The sequence below is a fragment of the Strix aluco genome, chromosome 4, assembly GCF_031877795.1.
Source record: "Strix aluco isolate bStrAlu1 chromosome 4, bStrAlu1.hap1, whole genome shotgun sequence".
NCBI lineage: Eukaryota > Metazoa > Chordata > Aves > Strigiformes > Strigidae > Strix > Strix aluco.
Genome location: NC_133934.1, coordinates 92,980,139 through 92,997,809, shown reverse-complemented (window position 1 = coordinate 92,997,809; position 17,671 = coordinate 92,980,139). Strand labels below are relative to the sequence as shown.

At 39.8% G+C, this 17,671-nt stretch overlaps 1 protein-coding gene across 7 annotated transcripts in view; it reads right to left on the bottom strand.

Moving 5' to 3' along the window:
• Positions 1–17,671, bottom strand: part of MAP3K9 (mitogen-activated protein kinase kinase kinase 9) — a 63,879-nt gene that overhangs the window by 11,153 nt on the left and 35,055 nt on the right. For all 7 annotated transcript variants that reach the window (XR_012623264.1, XM_074824316.1, XM_074824311.1 and 4 more), the window contains 7 exons: positions 15,906–16,054; positions 12,231–12,406; positions 9,534–9,774; positions 8,274–8,396; positions 7,373–7,526; positions 2,431–2,543; positions 974–1,789 (listed from right to left, as the gene is read on the bottom strand). Coding sequence is in view for 6 of the 7 variants with exons in the window: in XM_074824316.1 (XP_074680417.1) it covers positions 974–1,789; positions 2,431–2,543; positions 7,373–7,526; positions 8,274–8,396; positions 9,534–9,774; positions 12,231–12,406; positions 15,906–16,054 (1,772 nt within the window). In the remaining variant the exon portion in view is untranslated. The remainder of the gene's footprint in view (positions 1–973; positions 1,790–2,430; positions 2,544–7,372; positions 7,527–8,273; positions 8,397–9,533; positions 9,775–12,230; positions 12,407–15,905; positions 16,055–17,671) is intronic.

Below are 17,671 nucleotides of genomic sequence, written 5' to 3'. Positions count from 1 at the left end.
GATTTGACCTCCTACCAGAGGTGAGGACTCTCCAAATCCTTCAGAGGGCACAATAGCCATTAACAGCTTGAATGGATCAGGGAGACACTTGCACAGCAGGATATGTGACACCCATTTGCAGCGAGCAGGACCAACTTCCTGGAAGAGCCATTTAACACTACCTACTGTGGATGTTTCCTGGTTTGTTTTCGTTTAAGGGTGAGGGGATGATGTTTGGTTTTTTTGTTTTGCCTTTTTTATAAACACAACATAACTTTTAAATTTTCATGAATACCATTTTAATGAGTATTCTCTGCTGCACTAACCCACATTTTACTGCAGACTGCCATTCAACAGACAACCTCACATCTTGTTTTACCATTGGGAAAAGTCTGATTGAATCACATTTTAATTTATTATTCTAGTGCTTTTTTTCCCCCTCTGAATTACTAGGGCAAGAAAACAGAAAAGCATTTTTTAAGTTATCAAGTCACAGCCACTCCTAAAGACTGCAACAGCGAGAACACTACCTACCCAGGAAGGTCGCCCTTGCCTGCAAAGGAATAACAGCAACAGTGGCACAGTCCCAAACTGTTTAGAGATCCAGTTTTCACTGCCTTAAGATCAGAATTTACTCTGAAATTTAACAGCAATACAAACAAGTGTATAAAAGCAGTGGAGATAGAACCCCAAGGAACCACTAAAAATGCGCAATATTTGTACTTTGGTACCATCCTTGTCTAAGAAACAATACTATGGTCTGCCTCACAGCACAGGGGAGCAGAGAGAGTTCCCTAGCGCAGATATTCTGGAACAGAGACCGTTACTGCATTATTCTGTTCATTATTTGTGTCAAGAGAGCATCCATAAGATCTTCTTGTGGGCTGGCCATCACAATGGATGCTGTATAAGCAACATATTTACTTCCTAACAGGTAATTATACTGTTTGGGTCTTTATTCTGAAGAGAAAAAGGAAGATGGCTGAAAACCTACCTGCTCCCAGTGCTCCAGTTAAACAGCTACTGGAAGGGCATCCACTGGTTGGGCACCCATTCACAACTAGTCCACTCCCTTTGATGGCCCCATCAGAAGGTGTGCGCCTGTGCCCACTTTGCTGGGTGTGGGAAGAGACCGTCACATGTGTGGGAGTCAGGGACTGGTTGGGGTCTTGTTTGAACCTCTCGATCTGGACATTGACTAGTGGGTTGGTAATGGCTGGCAAGGGAGCCTTGACTGTCACTGGGCTGACAGGCATTTCATACACCACAATCTCATCACTGTCTGAGCGCAGCAGGGACCGGGTGGAATTACATTCGGAAATGGAAGACAGGGAAAGAAGGGTGAGGGATGTGGATGGCTCGCCTAGCAACAACATGGGATCCTCTTTCTTGAAGATCTTTCGGGAAGGTGGACTAGTGCTCCTGCGTGGGCGTCCAGCTCGCTGGAAAATGCTGTCACGCTTCTTCTTCTCTTCCTTGGGTGCCTCTGGCTCCTCCTCAATCAGCAGCTGACACTTCCCTGCTTCTAACAGATCAAAACCCAGGCCTGCAGCAGCCAGCACTGCTCCACAGCCAAGCAATGCAACCTCACATCGCTTGTGGTGGGAGCCACTACGTTTGAGGCTGTTGGTGGGTGTCAGCTGCGGGGTACTAGTAGCAGAGTTCACAGGGGTGGACTCCTCATTGGCATCACTAGAAGGGCCATCCCAGTCCTCATTCTTCTGAAATGGGATGCAGAGGTATGACTGATTGTGCCCAGGTGAAGGGTGCACTTTGCCCTCTCCATTAAGACATTCACTGTCTTCATCATCTGGAAAGCAAATTAAAACAGACTTTGTATGGATGTAACATTTTCACTGGAAAATTTCACTGTCTTACAAATACACATAAAATTAGCTTCTCCTCAAATGCTGCAACTGTCCATATCGCAAGCATCATTCACCAACTGCCAAATACTCACAAGCTATTGTCTCCAAAGCAGATAGGCTGAGACAAGTGACTGGAAACACTATCAAAGTGGAAAAAATTAGTGACACATTAGTCTATTTGGGATCAACTGCAGAACAGCGTTTCAGAACCAGTCTACACTTCAGTCACTTCTAGAGTAAATATATATGTTTGGGAGCGAGAAGCAAAAGGTAGGAAAATTATAAGGATCTCTCCTTGCAAGTGAAGGTGTAACCATCATTAACAGGAAAGGAGCTGAGAGGTAGCATGGAGTTAGAGGGGAATTAAGAGAAGCTTGTTAGCTTGACCGATAAGCATAGAGGTGAACAAAAAGAAAATCCAGGAGAAAGTAGTTCCTTCACCACAAATAATAAAAGAAAAATGGATACCACCAGAATGAAAACATTGCTGTAAGGTACCACGTGAAGGTCAGGAAAGAAGAGGTTCATTCAAATGTGAGTAGCAGTGGAGCTGAGAATATTAATTTCCAGGGAATTCCTTTACCCATCTCTGCTAAGCTGGTGAATCCCGGAAAAGCAGGTGCAGTTCTCTGGATCTTCCCAAGGTTTGGTGCACTGGATGACCACTGTTTGTATCCTTCTACCAGAGCTTTCAGACTGAAATAGTAGAAAGATGGGAGAAAATGTACCATGCTCACAACTGCTTTTCATTCCCCCCTTCTATATTCTCTATCACTTTACATAGGGTACGCATGTATCCATCTTAATTACACAGATTTGAAGTCCTCCCAAAGCAAGACATTTTGCAATATCCTCACAGCACCTTAAAATACAAAAAAAGTCAAAAAGTCCCTCCCTCATTTGTTACACCATGGTAGTTAAAAGACCTCTGCTGATAACCAACAGCTATGATTCTAGAATAATAGAAAACACCACTACAAAAATCAGATGAAACATTTTCTTTTTAAACCGAGGCAAATCTACCATGGCAGGTAAAAAATAAGAGTGCTCAGCAGGAGGAAGGGAAAAATACCTCCAAAAACATTTCCATGTGAAATACAAACAATGAATGAAGGTCAAAGATCACTCACTGGGACAACAATATGCTAAAGTCATTCTAAGAGCAAAGTTATGCCTCTATATTATAAATCCCCATATTTCTCCTCTAAAGAAGACACTGCATTGAAGTACAGACAGTTAAAAGCATAAATTCTAGATTATGAGAAAGTAGGTAACTAAAATCATAAATCATGTCATTATTTCTTTTACTGACAGACAAAAAAACCCAAACCCCACAAAACCAAACAAGTGAAAAACCCAAAACCAAATCCCTACTTTGGTATCACCTGCATTTAAAAGTGTGTCACCAAGGCATCTGAGCTTAGTAGCCCCTGTTCATAGATATTCACTAGCATCATCCTATTTCTTCCCTGCAGTGCTTTCATAACATCAGAAACAACTTTAGTAAGCAGCACAACTTTCTGACCTATCAATACTCAGCAAAGTTCTATTGTTCAGTTATCAATACAGTCTGAACTGGGAGATTTCTGGTGCCTTTCTCGAAATTCCAGCACGGAACACATCCTAGTGTTGATGAAAACCTAACAATCACTTAGGATAGACAGGGATTGAATGAAAGGAATAAAAAGATCTGTGGATTCTCTGAATGATCTCAGCTGGACACAGAAAAGCATTGACTTGTTACGGAAAGAACAGAAAACTTAGGAGATGAGACCTCTTCTAGCTCCCTTACTAACTTGCATTGTTCTTTGATAAGATGCATAATTCATTACAATCCTTCCCTTACAGAGAAAGGCGGATATGAGTATATAGAAGTTATCTCTCATAATTCTTATTTTCCAACAGAATCACTCTGCATTTCTAAGATGGCTTTCATTGCAGGATTTCAGAGTTTTACTATATCATACCAGGTTTTTTGACTGTGGTATGTATTTTTCCTCTATTCTCAACCTAACTGGGATGCCCTACTTGTCACCAAACTATATTGCTATAGCAAGGTCACAAGGTCTAAACTTGATTCAGCACATGTTCAGTTGGTTGATGACTGTGCTATAGGCATTACACTAAGAGTATTCTGTGCAGTTCTCAACTTTTTCAGAAGTCCATAATTTTCGCCCCCATTAACCATTCGGGCACATGCAGTGCCCTGCTATGAATGGAATCCAGACAGCACAGTACTGAATCCTACTTGTCAAGACAGACAACCACATGGTTTTACAACAGAGATGCAATTCAGTGTGTGGGTCTGTTCTGATTTACTCCATACTATACTCAGCTATGTAACACAACCCACCAAATAACGTATATTTTATCTAAATTATCCGTGTGTCCAACATGCATAGTTAAGATAAATACTATAAATAGAGCAGCATATTAAAGGAAAGGTGCTGAGTGAAAACAACCCACGTTAGCAGTGTGATCACCTCCAAAAGTAAATATCAAAGCTCTTACAATATGGGTAGACAACTATCAAAGAAGGGGTGATTTCCATGGAGCTGGGAGAACACATGCTCTGTTCTCTATATGCAGAGATAGCAAAGTTGTAAGTGATAGGCAGCAGTAATCTTCAGTTTAGCTTTCACTTTATAGTCATAGTTACCTAAAGGGTCTTGGGAATTGCCCATTATTGTACAGCAGGACACATCAACTTAGTTTGCTTCCTTATGACTTCTCAGAGCAAGCTTCCCTTGCGAAAAACAGACTGAAGATTTGCCGTTACTGACAAAGCACAGCTCAATCTGAACAGAAAGATAAATAGCTACCAGAATAATTTCAAGGCCTGCTACATTTGCCTCAAGGTTATAAAATCTTCATCCTTCCCTTTTATTTTTTGCTCCTTCTCTCTCTCTCCCTCAAATTGCAAGCAGATCCCAAAGACCTGTGCAGAGGATAGCTGCGCATCCTCTCAATTAGCCAGTAGCATGCATTTGAAAACAATTCAAAACATGCTGATTTAGAGTACGGTTCCTACTACAGCAGTATTATCTGTTACTGCTCCAAGGAAAGAGCAACTAGAATAATTTGAAAGCACTAGCAGCAAAACTATTTATTTCAGTCACCAGCATGACAATTCAGGAACCTGAAGACTTCTTACTTGTAATCTATTTAGATCAAATAACAGGAAGGCTATTACTCTGTTTGTTGTATTATGGTTGAGTTACTTCCCTGTTGCCTTTTTCTATTGGGAAGTCAAAAGCACTTCTCTTTAGGAGTAATAAGGTGACATGGATTATTTGCTCAGCAAATTGTAAAAAACTTCCCTGCAACTGTAAGACCGCATCTCTGGTGTCAATACCATTCTGTAACACTATGTTGAGGCATTAATACAATACTGTCATGAATAAGAAGTGTCTGTTCCCAGGCTCACCCCTATTTAGCTTGCAAGACTTTAAGAGATAACTACTAAAGAACTGTGACTACCCCACATCCAGCATCACCTTCTGTAAAATCAGTAACACCACCAGTGTGAAAACTTAAAACAGGGTAAAGATCGCCCATGCTATAGTAACAGTCTGAGACTGATCAATGACAAGTTTAAAGACAATTAAGACTTCACCATATGTCCTTGAGAATATACCATAATATCACAACTGAACTGTCACACCACTAGTCCAACATAAAGCTTCATCCAGTCTCTGCAATTCAGCACAGCAACCTTCTGCTGCTGTGCATAGTCCTTATGCTCAGAGATAAATGCAGAAGGGTGAATAATCACAGTATAATTTTTTCATGACTGCCTTTACTTGATGTTAATTATAGGTCAGTTTACTCATGCTAGAGAATTTTACTGCTATTCCCACAATGTAATTCTTGCGCAAATGTGGAATTACCTCCTGTGGAGAACACATGGAAAGTGATTAAAAAAGATGAAGATCCCTTGATCACAGAGTTGTGTAAGCAGCTGGAATAGCAGCACTGCCGCTACCAGAACAGTGTCAAGGAGAAGACTTGAACTGGACTTTTCTATCCTAAGTTTAGCTCTTCACCCCAATTTTTATCACCCTACCCTCTAAAATTAGAATTAAAAAAATACTAAAAATAGCAAGCACTTTTATCTTTTGAGTCACTAACATTTAGTGCAACTCTGCTCCCTTTAAATTCAAGTCTGCAGCCTGGCATGATCTCAACAAGAAGCAGTAGTTCATTGTATGTTAACCACACAGCCCTCTCAGCAAAACTATCATGTTTCAGATACTCTGCAAAATGCCATAGCTGTATTGAGTCTCCCTGGAAAAGGTGATGAATACTATAGCACATCTCATTTGTAGAAAGGATAGTTTTGAGAGCAATCATGGTTAGCAAGCAACTCCTTTCTGGCTGTCTGTGCCCAAAAGCAATTCAGTGCTTCAGACTGTACAGTAATGAACAGAAAACCGAAGAGCTTTATTCCCAGAATTCTAAGCTCTTTCAAGGTAGAAGTGTTTTTCTACCAGCTTCAGTTATCTCCTGCTCTTTAATATAATTAACAACTGTAAAGCATGACATCTGTTTTAGTCTGTAGAATGTTCTATGTCATCTATAGAATAGGTAAAGCAGAGGCAGCAGTCGAAGAAGCTTCCTCTACATTGCCCTGTTAACATGTCAACAGTACCTTTGAGGGAGAACATATTATAACATCATTAGAACACTTAGATCCAGGCCCTCTTGCAGAGGACTGCAATAGTGATGCATTATGTCAACATCTATTTTCCAGGAATTTCACACCTGAGCACAGAGTATTAAAGATAAAATATAACCAGTTATTTTATTTTCCCTGCTAAAAAATATGGCAAGTCAAACTATCAGTTTAGCACGGGAAAAAGCTTCAAACGCCACTAAAAATTGCAAGGCATTTAAACCTCTTAGAAGACCAAAATACTCCTATGCTTAAAGCAGCATTTTGGCAATGATCCATTAGTGTCTTGGTATAAATAATTCACACACACACACAAAAAGAAGACACAGAACAAGAATCTATAGAAACAGAGGTACAACCTGTATCTGCAAAAATTGCTTTCAGGATGTACTCAAGGTACGTGTCCTTTTCAAAAGCCTGAAGAGAAGATATTTGCCTGGCCCTCGTAGATGCTTTTTAAATAAAAGCATTTAAGACAAGAAAAGGCACAGCTGAGAATTGTAAAAGATAAGTAGTTTTAGCTGTGATATGACACTACAGAAAGCTGAGCCTGAAAATACAGAAAAGCTACTAGAGAAACAGTTCTGCACAGCTAAGAAGTTCTACTGCTTACAGATACACATAAGAAGGTAATAGCAGACAGTGAAAGCATCAGTCAGTGCTGGACCTCTAGCAAGGGACTGAATGCAATGCAGTCTCGTAATCTGCTCTGAATCTCTAACATCTCTGGTAAAGCACATAAGTTTGGAAGCAGAAAAGTGTTTGCCAGAGGACAGGCAAATCTCCTGTGAGCCAGCTCATAACCAGCTTTAGAACCTGGAAACCAGACTGGTTCCAGGCCCCCTCTTACCCATCTTCTCCTGCACCTAGCTCCTTGTGACAAAGTGAGCTCGGTCCCCAAGTGCGTCCCTTTTTCTTCTGGCCTCGCTTCTCTTCTTCCTCTCCTTCCTCCTTGGGAAGGACTGAGCTTCGTCCCCATGTTTTGCTGCTTTCAGCAGGAGTCACTTCACAAGTGGGAAGAACAACGGAAAATGGGAAAAAAACCAAACAGATATACAAATTAAAGAATTGGTTACACAGAAACAGAAAGAATAAAACATCGGCCAGAACAGGAATAGTAATGAAAACATCCATTCAGACTTCTTTCCCATAATTCTGAATACTTATCAACAGATCTAACCACCAGGTCCCTTCAAAATCAGTACAGAGGCTTTACAGCTTTATTCCATCACTGGTTTCTCTGTTAGAACCACCAGTTTGATACCAGACACACAAGTATCATGATATCCAATACAAACACTACACATTAACATCCCTTTCATACTTCTAATACATGCTTGCCTGACTAATTCTGTTTTATTATGGAAATGCTATTTTCATTACAAGCACACTTGTTTTTCTTTCCTTCCAACAGTAATTTAATCCATTTCAATAACGTTTCACAGATCTGTTCCACAAATTAGTATTTTTAGAAGTTAACCTGTACACCTAAGGAATGTATTTTCGATACAATAAAACAGCAATATTTCAAGTAACTTGGCAAGTAAGGTTTGGACTCCAAAGGTGATTTTGGCCCCCCACCACCACCACGCTCCATTTTTCTCTCTAATTGCGTACATGCAGGGCACAAGGCAATAATTTTAGGAACTTTTTTTTTTTTTACAGTCCTGTCCTAGATATGGAATCTTGGCATCTTACCGCGCTGACAGACTGCACATTTCCCAAATTCAATACTACATTGAGCTCCTTACACTGTATGGCCCTGAGTCTGGGAATAATGGTAGGACTTGCAGGAGGGCTGGAGCAGCTACTGATCAAGCTTTTCCTTTTATCCATCGTTGGAGAAGCCTGCACAGTGAATTTATGCTGGAAATCTGTTTACCAAAAGAAAAAAAAAAATCAAAACAAAAGCATAAAGACACAGTTAAAAGTCTTCTTTCAATATAAGAAATAATAAATAATAATTTATGGTTAAGTTTCAAAGAGCGTAATTTACAGGATCTGTGTAGAAATGAAGTTTTACAGCTAATTGCTGTCCCCCCAATGTACAAGTAGTTACTTCAAAGACATGTGCTTGCTCACACAAACATATATCTTCTTAGTGTATGTGTGAGACACATACGCCTATAGATCCCCATGTGCTGACTGACATTTATGCCAAAGGATATCCCTGTATAAATTCCTTGCACCTTAACTCTCAGTTTAAGCTAAACAAAACCACCAGCAATAGGTGTTTACAGACCTAAAGAAAAGCACAGTTAACATGCACTTTATCATCACTGCTCTTCTGAACAGCAAATCTCTCTCAGAAAACAAAGAATATAGTGTAAGCCATTATCCTTGAGGCAATGATGAGCCTTAAGTGATATACAAAACCCACACTTTTATTCTTTTACAAATTTGAATCCCCATACAGAATCCACAGCAGAAATGTTAAGGATTCAATATTTCTGAAGATCACTATCTTCACTCTTCAGAGTGACTCTTCTGACACGTCACCAATATTTAACATTTCTTCCAGAGGGGTGGTATTAAGGTCACTTGTGTGTTAATATGAGTTTACATATGAACTAGCAATGTAGGGCTGCAGTCTCACAGCTATCAACATATTTTTGATAATTTTTAGATTCTCGTACCAAGAAATCCAGTAGATTATGGTTTCTGCTGCAGCACTATGTAAAATATTCCTAAAGCAAGAACTGCTATCATTTTTTATGTACATCCTTTATTAAACTGATCATTTTGAGTATGCACCAACACCAACATTTTTACCACGAACCATACACAGTCATTGACGTAACAACTCAGATTTACTTTTGGCCTTCATACCTGGAAGTTTGGGAAATGCTAGCCACAAGAACATCAAATTTAGTTTCTTGATCCCAAAGACACATGTTTTTCCCAAAGTACACCCAATACTTTCTAATGCCTACCAGTAGAAAGAAGCTACCAAAGTGATAGGTTCACCTCTTCCTCCCATTTCACCTGACACAGCCTAACATGTCACCAACCTGAAGGCAGGCTGATATGATTGCCATCTTTTAACTTCAGCCTGTTCCTCTTGAACTTCCCCATGCGTTTCTTCACCCGAGGCTTCTCCTGACACAGCTGGTGGATGATGATGTTGAGCTCCCTTTCCAGGATATCAATCTCACGTTCTGCCAGCTCCTGTTCCCGCCTTCGTAGCAGCTCCTCATGGTTCTTCTGTTCAACAGCAGCACGAGTCAGCTCTTCTTCCCATGTGCGCAGCTCCTGCAGGGAGGTAAGAAAGGAGAAATTAAAAGCTACCTTGTGACCTGTGGGTTAAGGCTAATGTGACCTATTCTGAAGGTACAGCAGAAATGACTTGTGCTCACAGCACTGCTAGTGCCACTGTTTAAAGGCCCAGCTGAGAGCCAAAAACCTAAAACAATCCTCAAGAACTTCTATGCTTTCCATTCAAGGTCCTTCATATAAGCATTAAAATTTGGACATCAGCACTTGTGAGGCCACACCTGGAATCCTGTGTCCAGTTCCGGGCTCTCCAGTACAATAAAGACATGGACATACTGGAGAGAGTCCAACAAAGGGCCATGAAGATGACTAGAGACTGAAGCATCTCTCCTGTGAGGAAGGGCTGAGAGAGATGGGACTCTCTATTCGAGTAAAGAAGACTTGGGTCGGGGGGGAGAGGGATTTTATCAGTGTATATAAAAAACTGAAGCAAGGGTGCAAAGAGGCTGGAGCAGGCTCTGTTCAGTGACTCCCACTGACAGGACAAGAGGCAGTGGGCACACACCAAAACACAAGAGATGCTCTCTGAGCACTTTTTTACTGTGAGTGTTACTGAGCACTGACACAGGTTGCCCAGGGAGGTTGTGGAGTCACCCTCCCTGAAGATCTGCAAAAGCTGCCTGGACATGGTCCTGGGCAACCAGCTCTAGGGGGCCCTGCTTGATCAGGGGGGGTTGTTGGGTCAGATGATTCCAGAGGTCCCTCCAACTTCAACCATTCTGTGAAAAAGCACTGCATCCTAATTCAGTGTCATAAGAAAATATGCTGGATATTTGACATGAACATGTTACAAGAGCCATTGGAGAGTACCATGCATATGGGAACCCATTTTGGAAGATTTATTCATAACACTGGAAAGAATTAATCCTTGCTTTTCTGTTCAGTAAGTACTTATGTTAACTTAGTGACTTAAACTGTTTAAAAATAACCTTGCCATCTCATGCATCATAAAATAGCAAAAAACGAGGCTTTAATGTAAAAATGAATGAAGAGAACATCATCAGGAGGTCATGCCCATCATTTTCCACCAAGCATGGCTGCTCCTTAGGCATGAAGATGTATAAGGCAAACTCTTCAATCTTTCCCTTGTTGACAAAATGAATCAACTGAAATTGTCCTTGAGATCTCAAAATGTCTTCTCACTGCATTCCTCTCCTCTCACCACAAGGACGAAATAATTCAGCACTCAGAATAATTATCTCCAGCTGGCTAATTCCACTGCAGAAGGTAAAAACTGAAGAATTCAAGTTAAACTTCAGATTATCAGATAGATTTTAGTTTAATTTTTTTTTTTTTTAATCATCATTGTTACCTGTCCCATCACCACAGAGGTTTGGCGCATGTCAATCATGAGGTGAATAGGATATAAGATTCTTTCAACATTGCTACAGAGGAATGCAGTACTCAAAACTTGAGGGCAGTCTAGCTACTACTGCTTTGTCTTCTGTTTGTCTGTTGAAGTTTCTGGTTTTCAAACACTGTTCCAACACAGTTATGCCACAGGACAACAGCAGCAGGGAAATGCCTATTAGCTATTTTATTTTTCCCAAAAGCTACTCTAATATGTGAATAAAAATGTTTTAAGTATTGTTGTAGGACTTCTCTCCCCTACTCCAAGGTTTTCCTTCCTTTCTCTCTGCCTACTAAACTCAACTTCTGAGCCCAAATTGACTGCTTATTATGAATTTATTTTTAGGCAAGAGACCATGAAATTAGAAAAATATTATTGCTTTAGTGATTCCACTGCAGTATTTCGTACCAACTGTAAAGACAGTCTCTATAAGGACCTTAACATGAATGCAGCAAGCTGTGCTTTCTGCAAGTATGCTTGAAGAAAACTTCAGCTTTTTCACTTCTACTCCTTTAGGCTGATGGTCACAATTCCTTTTATTCCTGCTAGCATTTTTGTTTCCTGCTCTCTACCTGGATGGACTTCATTTGTAATAGTTATTGGACCATTTCCCTCGTAGCACTTGTGTTTATTATAGTCTATCCACTTTGGCTGTGCTCAAAACCTGGAAAACACAAACCTCCCAGAACCAAAGCTGCAACGTTTGCTAGAGCATATATGCTGAAACTACCCCTCCTACTTTTACTGTTAACAGTTATAATTGGGTTTCTCAATTAAGATGCTAGTTATCAGGTGCATTAAACAATGAAGATAACTCATCACAGCAGTTTGCACAGTGTATAATGGAAGGTCACTACAATATTAGAAAGAGTAGCAGCTCAGGATGCAGATGTTTATTTTATGCATGATTCTGCCCTTGTGTACATCATAACCTGCCATTGGTTAAGGACTTATTACAAGCTCCAGTAAAGCGCACACAAAATTAACTCTGGTATGCACTAAACCTGATGATCCCTGCTTGCATTATGAAATGGGAAAATTATAATCCAGAGAGCACAAGAATGGAGTGTTTTTCTCTATTTACCTTTTCTTTGGCTCTGAGCTGATCAAACATCTCTTGAATCTCTTGTTTCCAGTCTTCCTGCAGGGAGTGGAAGGAATCTTTGGGCATTTCAAAGAAACCAGACTCTTCTATGGCAGTGAGATGGTCTAAGATACTGGTAAAGGAAGGTCGTGAGTGTGGGTCAGGGTTCCAACAATCTAGAACAGGACAAAGACAAGCAACTGTTAAGCATCTTTTAGTATGGAGGTTTGAGAGGATGAGTAGTACTTTACTGATCCCCAGTGGCTAAGAGTGGCATGCACACTATCTGTGTTACCCCATCTTTCCCATTTCCCACTTGCATTTGACTACTGTCTGATCATAAGTATGGAATTCACGTTTTCATGCTTATACCATATCCAACATCACTTAAGATCCTGAACTACCTGGTCTCTAGGTTCTGTTGCAGTAATATGCCACATAAAATACAGGTTTTTCTTATTTTACAGAAAGTTACATTTTCAGGAATATATTAAAAATCGTAAATAATTTCCTGAAATATTTTAAGTTGTATGAGCTCACAGAGTGGAGATACTATGCAAGACTGTTGTAAACAGTTCTTTTCTCACACTTACACTGCAGAGTTAACAGCCATACTGCAGAAAGATACCTATCAGAGTTCTTTCTAATGCTAAACTCCAATACTAAGCTGAGTCATTATGAATCTACCACAGAACTGAAAATCTCTCATGCAAAGCAGCCTGAGCATAACTTGAGTGAAAATAGGAGATTCAAGTAAATAATGACATCAAATAGCACATTTGGAGTTTTCTTATTATTATGGGTTCTTTTTTGTTATTAGAGAGAAAACTGTTTGATTGGGCTTGTTTCTTTTGCTTTTATGAGAAACAACAGACAAACAAGCCTTTTCGTTTACAATCTAATGCAATGACTTACCCAATTACAAAGCTCAAAATGCAGAATTTAACATACCCATCTTACCACATGAGGCAACTCAACTAGCAAGAGTACAAAAACACACTGCTTTTACAGTGATAGGAACTGAACATTGAAAAGAGAAACGGAAGTAGAAAATGGTATGAAGTAACATCTCAAGCTACAAAATCATTAAGAACATGTTTTTAAAAAGCCATTAAGTAAAAATGTTTGACTTAACAACACTTTTGAATAGGAAATTCTTACTCTTTCAGTCCTCCCTTTTACTTCACCCTTATTTTTACTCCTGCAGAAAACATCACTTTCTCATTCTATATTGTCCCATACCGGCTCATTTATACAGGTTCTTGTTCAACAAGTATCCTTATCCTCTTTAGTACTGCTAGACTCCTGCATGCCAAAATTTGAAAAGACCCAAGCAGAAAAACTTAGCATTCAAGCATATTTCTAGAGAATACAGCTTTTGGGCACGAGTGGAAAAGACTGGCACACAGGTCTCTCTCAATATGCTCATGCTATCACTGTTCTAAATGGTCACTGGATTCAAGACACGTTACTGCAGTATGAGGCAAGAGTTACGAAAATGTTCTAAAGTTTCCTAGATCTTACAGTTGGAAAAAAGAAAACATTCCTTAAAAATTTTGGTTATGTCCTAAATTCATTCATTAGTTTTGTGCATTGAAATACACCTAGGAGCAGCTGTAATTAAAAATAACACTTCACAAAAACCTGTGCAACTGCTGAGGCTTGGTTTTGCAGGTCTTTGATTTCAGTGTTACTGAGATTTTGCATTTGGGAGCTTTGGTTTCAAAATTGCTGGTATCAAGACACTGGTATTTAAGCATCTGATCAGGTTCCAGGAGGGATAAGCTGGAACACATTTGTGTTTATGGATTTCAAATTGCTTCTCTTATCGAAATAGAGAGCTGAGGATGTTAAAGGGGGCTCTGAAGGTCCCCTGCTGCTGACCAATTAGTAGCAACGGGTGATACAGCTGGACTGTCAGGGCCATAATCCCTGCCTCTTTACACCAGGTTTTAACCATGGCAAAGCAAACATGACCCGAAGTAAAACAAAACGCTGCAGCCAGCCAAATGCATGAATGAGTGAACAGGATAACTATGCAGGTGGCCCGTGGCTTTTATTTTCCCAGGCCTGAATCTGCCATTATTTGCACTAATGAGGACAGTTGTAACATACACGTCTTTTCTGTAAAGAGGGAAAGTTCAGCTTTGTCGTCTCAGTGAAGACCACCAGGGCAGTAATTCAAAAGTAAAAGCAGCAACATTAGGGGAACAAGAGTTCACCCGAGATGGGAAACAGCCTGTTTGAAAAACAGTTTTGGTGAAGGGGCAGAAAGTAATTGTTTTCTTGTTCTCTTCTTCCCCCTGCACATGGCAAAGCCAAGCGTTCCAAAGCCATGTGGGTGCTCACCCCTGCACTGCTGGGTTCAAGCGCAGGCCATTCACCTCTACCTGACTTACCCTATAGAGGGCTTTATTTTTAACCCCAGCAGCAGATGCCTCACTTACATTTAAGAAATCCAAGGTCCTTGTTTTAGGGAACCATGTTAAAATAAACTGCCCTGACACAACAGTAAACTGGTAGTTCCATTAACTGTTTCAGATGCAGTTTCTTGCTTTACATTGCTTCCAAGCTACTATACCTGCAACTCTGTTGCTTACTATCCAGTAGAATACTTCTTTTTTAGCACAACAGTACATGAAGTTTTCTACCTTAACTGTAGCTTGTAACCTACAGAAAAGACCAGAGGAATGCAAAACTATTCTAAAAGCAGAGAAATCCATCAGAAATTTGCTTGCATTAATCAAATTTCTTTCCTGGGGCTAAAAACACCACCAGAGGCCACAGAGTATCAGTTCTAGGTTCAGACACATTCTTTGCTCACTGAGACTACAAAACATGTTTGATTTCTCTTTACCTCAGTTTTTCTTTCTGACAGATAGGTACAAAAATGTTTATTACATATAAACACTTGGAAATCCTTAGGAAGAGGGCACTGGAAAAAACACTGAAGGTGCTACTGGGAGAGGGAGGGAAGGAAGGAGGGAGGGAGGGAGGGAGGGAGGGACAACTGAAGCTCAGAAGATACATGAGTAGTTGCAATAGTCAGCAGAGCAGGTCACATAGGTACACCCCAAAAGCTACCTCACAGAATCCTTTTTAATAACTACAGCAGCTCTGATGACAAACTCCTTTATTTCTTTCGTCTATATGTAGCCCACCTTGGGCATGAACACACACAAAGCAGAAAATCACATCATTCTGACTGAAAATTTGGGTTGTTTTCAAATGTCAAAGCCACATTTAAACCCCCTCCCTGAAATGTCAGTAGGATAAAGTTTCATTCCAAATCAATCTGACACTGCCTAGCAAGACGTTCAAGCTATGAATTTCAAACCAAGTCGAAGACTTCAAACTACACCAAAATGTGAAGTCTTTGGTGTTGGTGAGTTTTCACTACTAGAAAACAAGCTAGATGATGACAACAATAGCCCCCATTTTCCTGTAAAGCCAGTAGATAAAAAATGGCAGGGAAATTTCTTTCACATACTACTCTTCTAAGAGTAACTATCACCGCACACTAACAGCCAAGCCTAGCTCCTGTAACAACTTGCACCACTGAATAAAGCCATTTGAGAAATCTGTGCTCCTAGGTATTAAAACCAACACAAGGAGGCAATGCTCAACAGCACTCGAGAAACGGCACAAGCCATACTCGCACCACAGCTGGCTTACCTTCCATGAGTTTGGCAAAAGGCTCTGGACACGTGGAAGGGATTGGAAGGGCAAGTTTATTCATGGCAACACCGTATGCTACCGCAAGACCATCAATTCCTCGGAATGGTACTTCTCCTGTTAGCAGTTCCCAAAGCAGCACACCATAACTACCAGGAAGAAAACAGAAAAGAGAACAGGTGTTTGACTTTAACACATTCTTTTTAAAGCGACAAGAAAGTACCTGAACCTATCAGGGTCAGTCTGGTACACTGAAGAAACTGCAGTTTTCTGGACAAGTTCATCATGGCTGCCAAGCTGGTAAATGCCTTGTTTTAACTCCTTTTGTTAATAAGACTGAAATAAGATGCCATTTTTGCCTTTTAGGCAAAAATCATATTCACTCTGGAAACTGGGAACAATCCAAAAAACATTAACATAAATCTTCTAACTAATTTAGCAAATTTCAAACCAGAATACAGTGAAACTCTCAAGAATGTGAAGGAGTGCTGTTTGGTGGGTTGTGATTTTTAAAAATAAGTGAAAAATATTTCTCTAGAATTAACTTGTTCTTAAGATGTTATATGAAATATTAACTACGAAGTTATGGAAATAATTCCATGACTGTTCTCCCCCGGGTATATGACAATCCTCAAAATATTCTCTGTTTCTAGGAAACCTGAGCCAGAGACGGCTTCTTCATACTTAGTGACCTGACAGTTTTTTCTTCCACTGATCTGTCTTATTCTCTTCTGAACCCATTTACTGTCCACGATGTTCTGTGGTAGTGAGTTCCATAAATTTAATGATGCATTGCCAAAAAATACTTCCATGTGTTTGTTTTGAGCTTGTCACTTGGTAATTTCATTTGCTTCCCTGTAGTTCTTTCAATACAAGGAAGAATGAACATATGTTCCCTATTAGCTCCTTCCATGCCATCCATGATTTCACAGGCTCCCACTACATCCTGCCTAAATCATCTTCTTTCCAGCCTCCAAAATCCTAATCTAGCTAAATCCTGATCTAGTTATTCTCTTGAACAGAAGCTATTTCATATGTTTCATTGACCTTGACAGCTTCTGTACCATCTCATTCCATTTAAACCTTTTATGTTGGAATGACCAAAATCACAAAAGTTTTAAAGATCTGGAAGAGTCACAGCCTTCCCTGTTTTCTTCGTTATTTCTTTCCTATTAAATTATAATTTGCTACTTGCCTTTCTGAATTCTTACAAAATGAGCTCAGTTACCCACAGTAACTCCAATATCTTTTAACTGAATCATAATAGTAAAATTTACAGCCCATCATCATACATGTTAAATTCTCCCATGGGTACTACGTTCCACTTCACCTGTTTTATCATTCAGTATAGTAAAGCTTTTCCTCAGCTCTCCGCAATAGATTCATTTTTCTTATCCTGAATAACTTGGTATCATCAACAAATGTTACCTAACCATTTATGGCTTTTTTCAAATCACTTATGATTACACTGAACATAGAATTCCCCACCAAGAAAACTGATTTATTCCTTTAGTAATTAAGAATTAACTAAGTGATGGGGAAACAGACTTGCCCTCTTTTCCCACATCAATTTGTTTTCTTTAAAAGCTTTTGACATAAGATTTTTTTGTAAGTTTTTATAAATCCAAATATGGTATAAGCAATCTTACCCCTTGTCCACATACTCAGTAATTCCTTCAAGAATCTTAATTTTTTTCACAGGGTATTATTTCCTTCCACAAAAGCTGACACTTCCCCAGATATAATCATATGTCCACCAGCTCCCC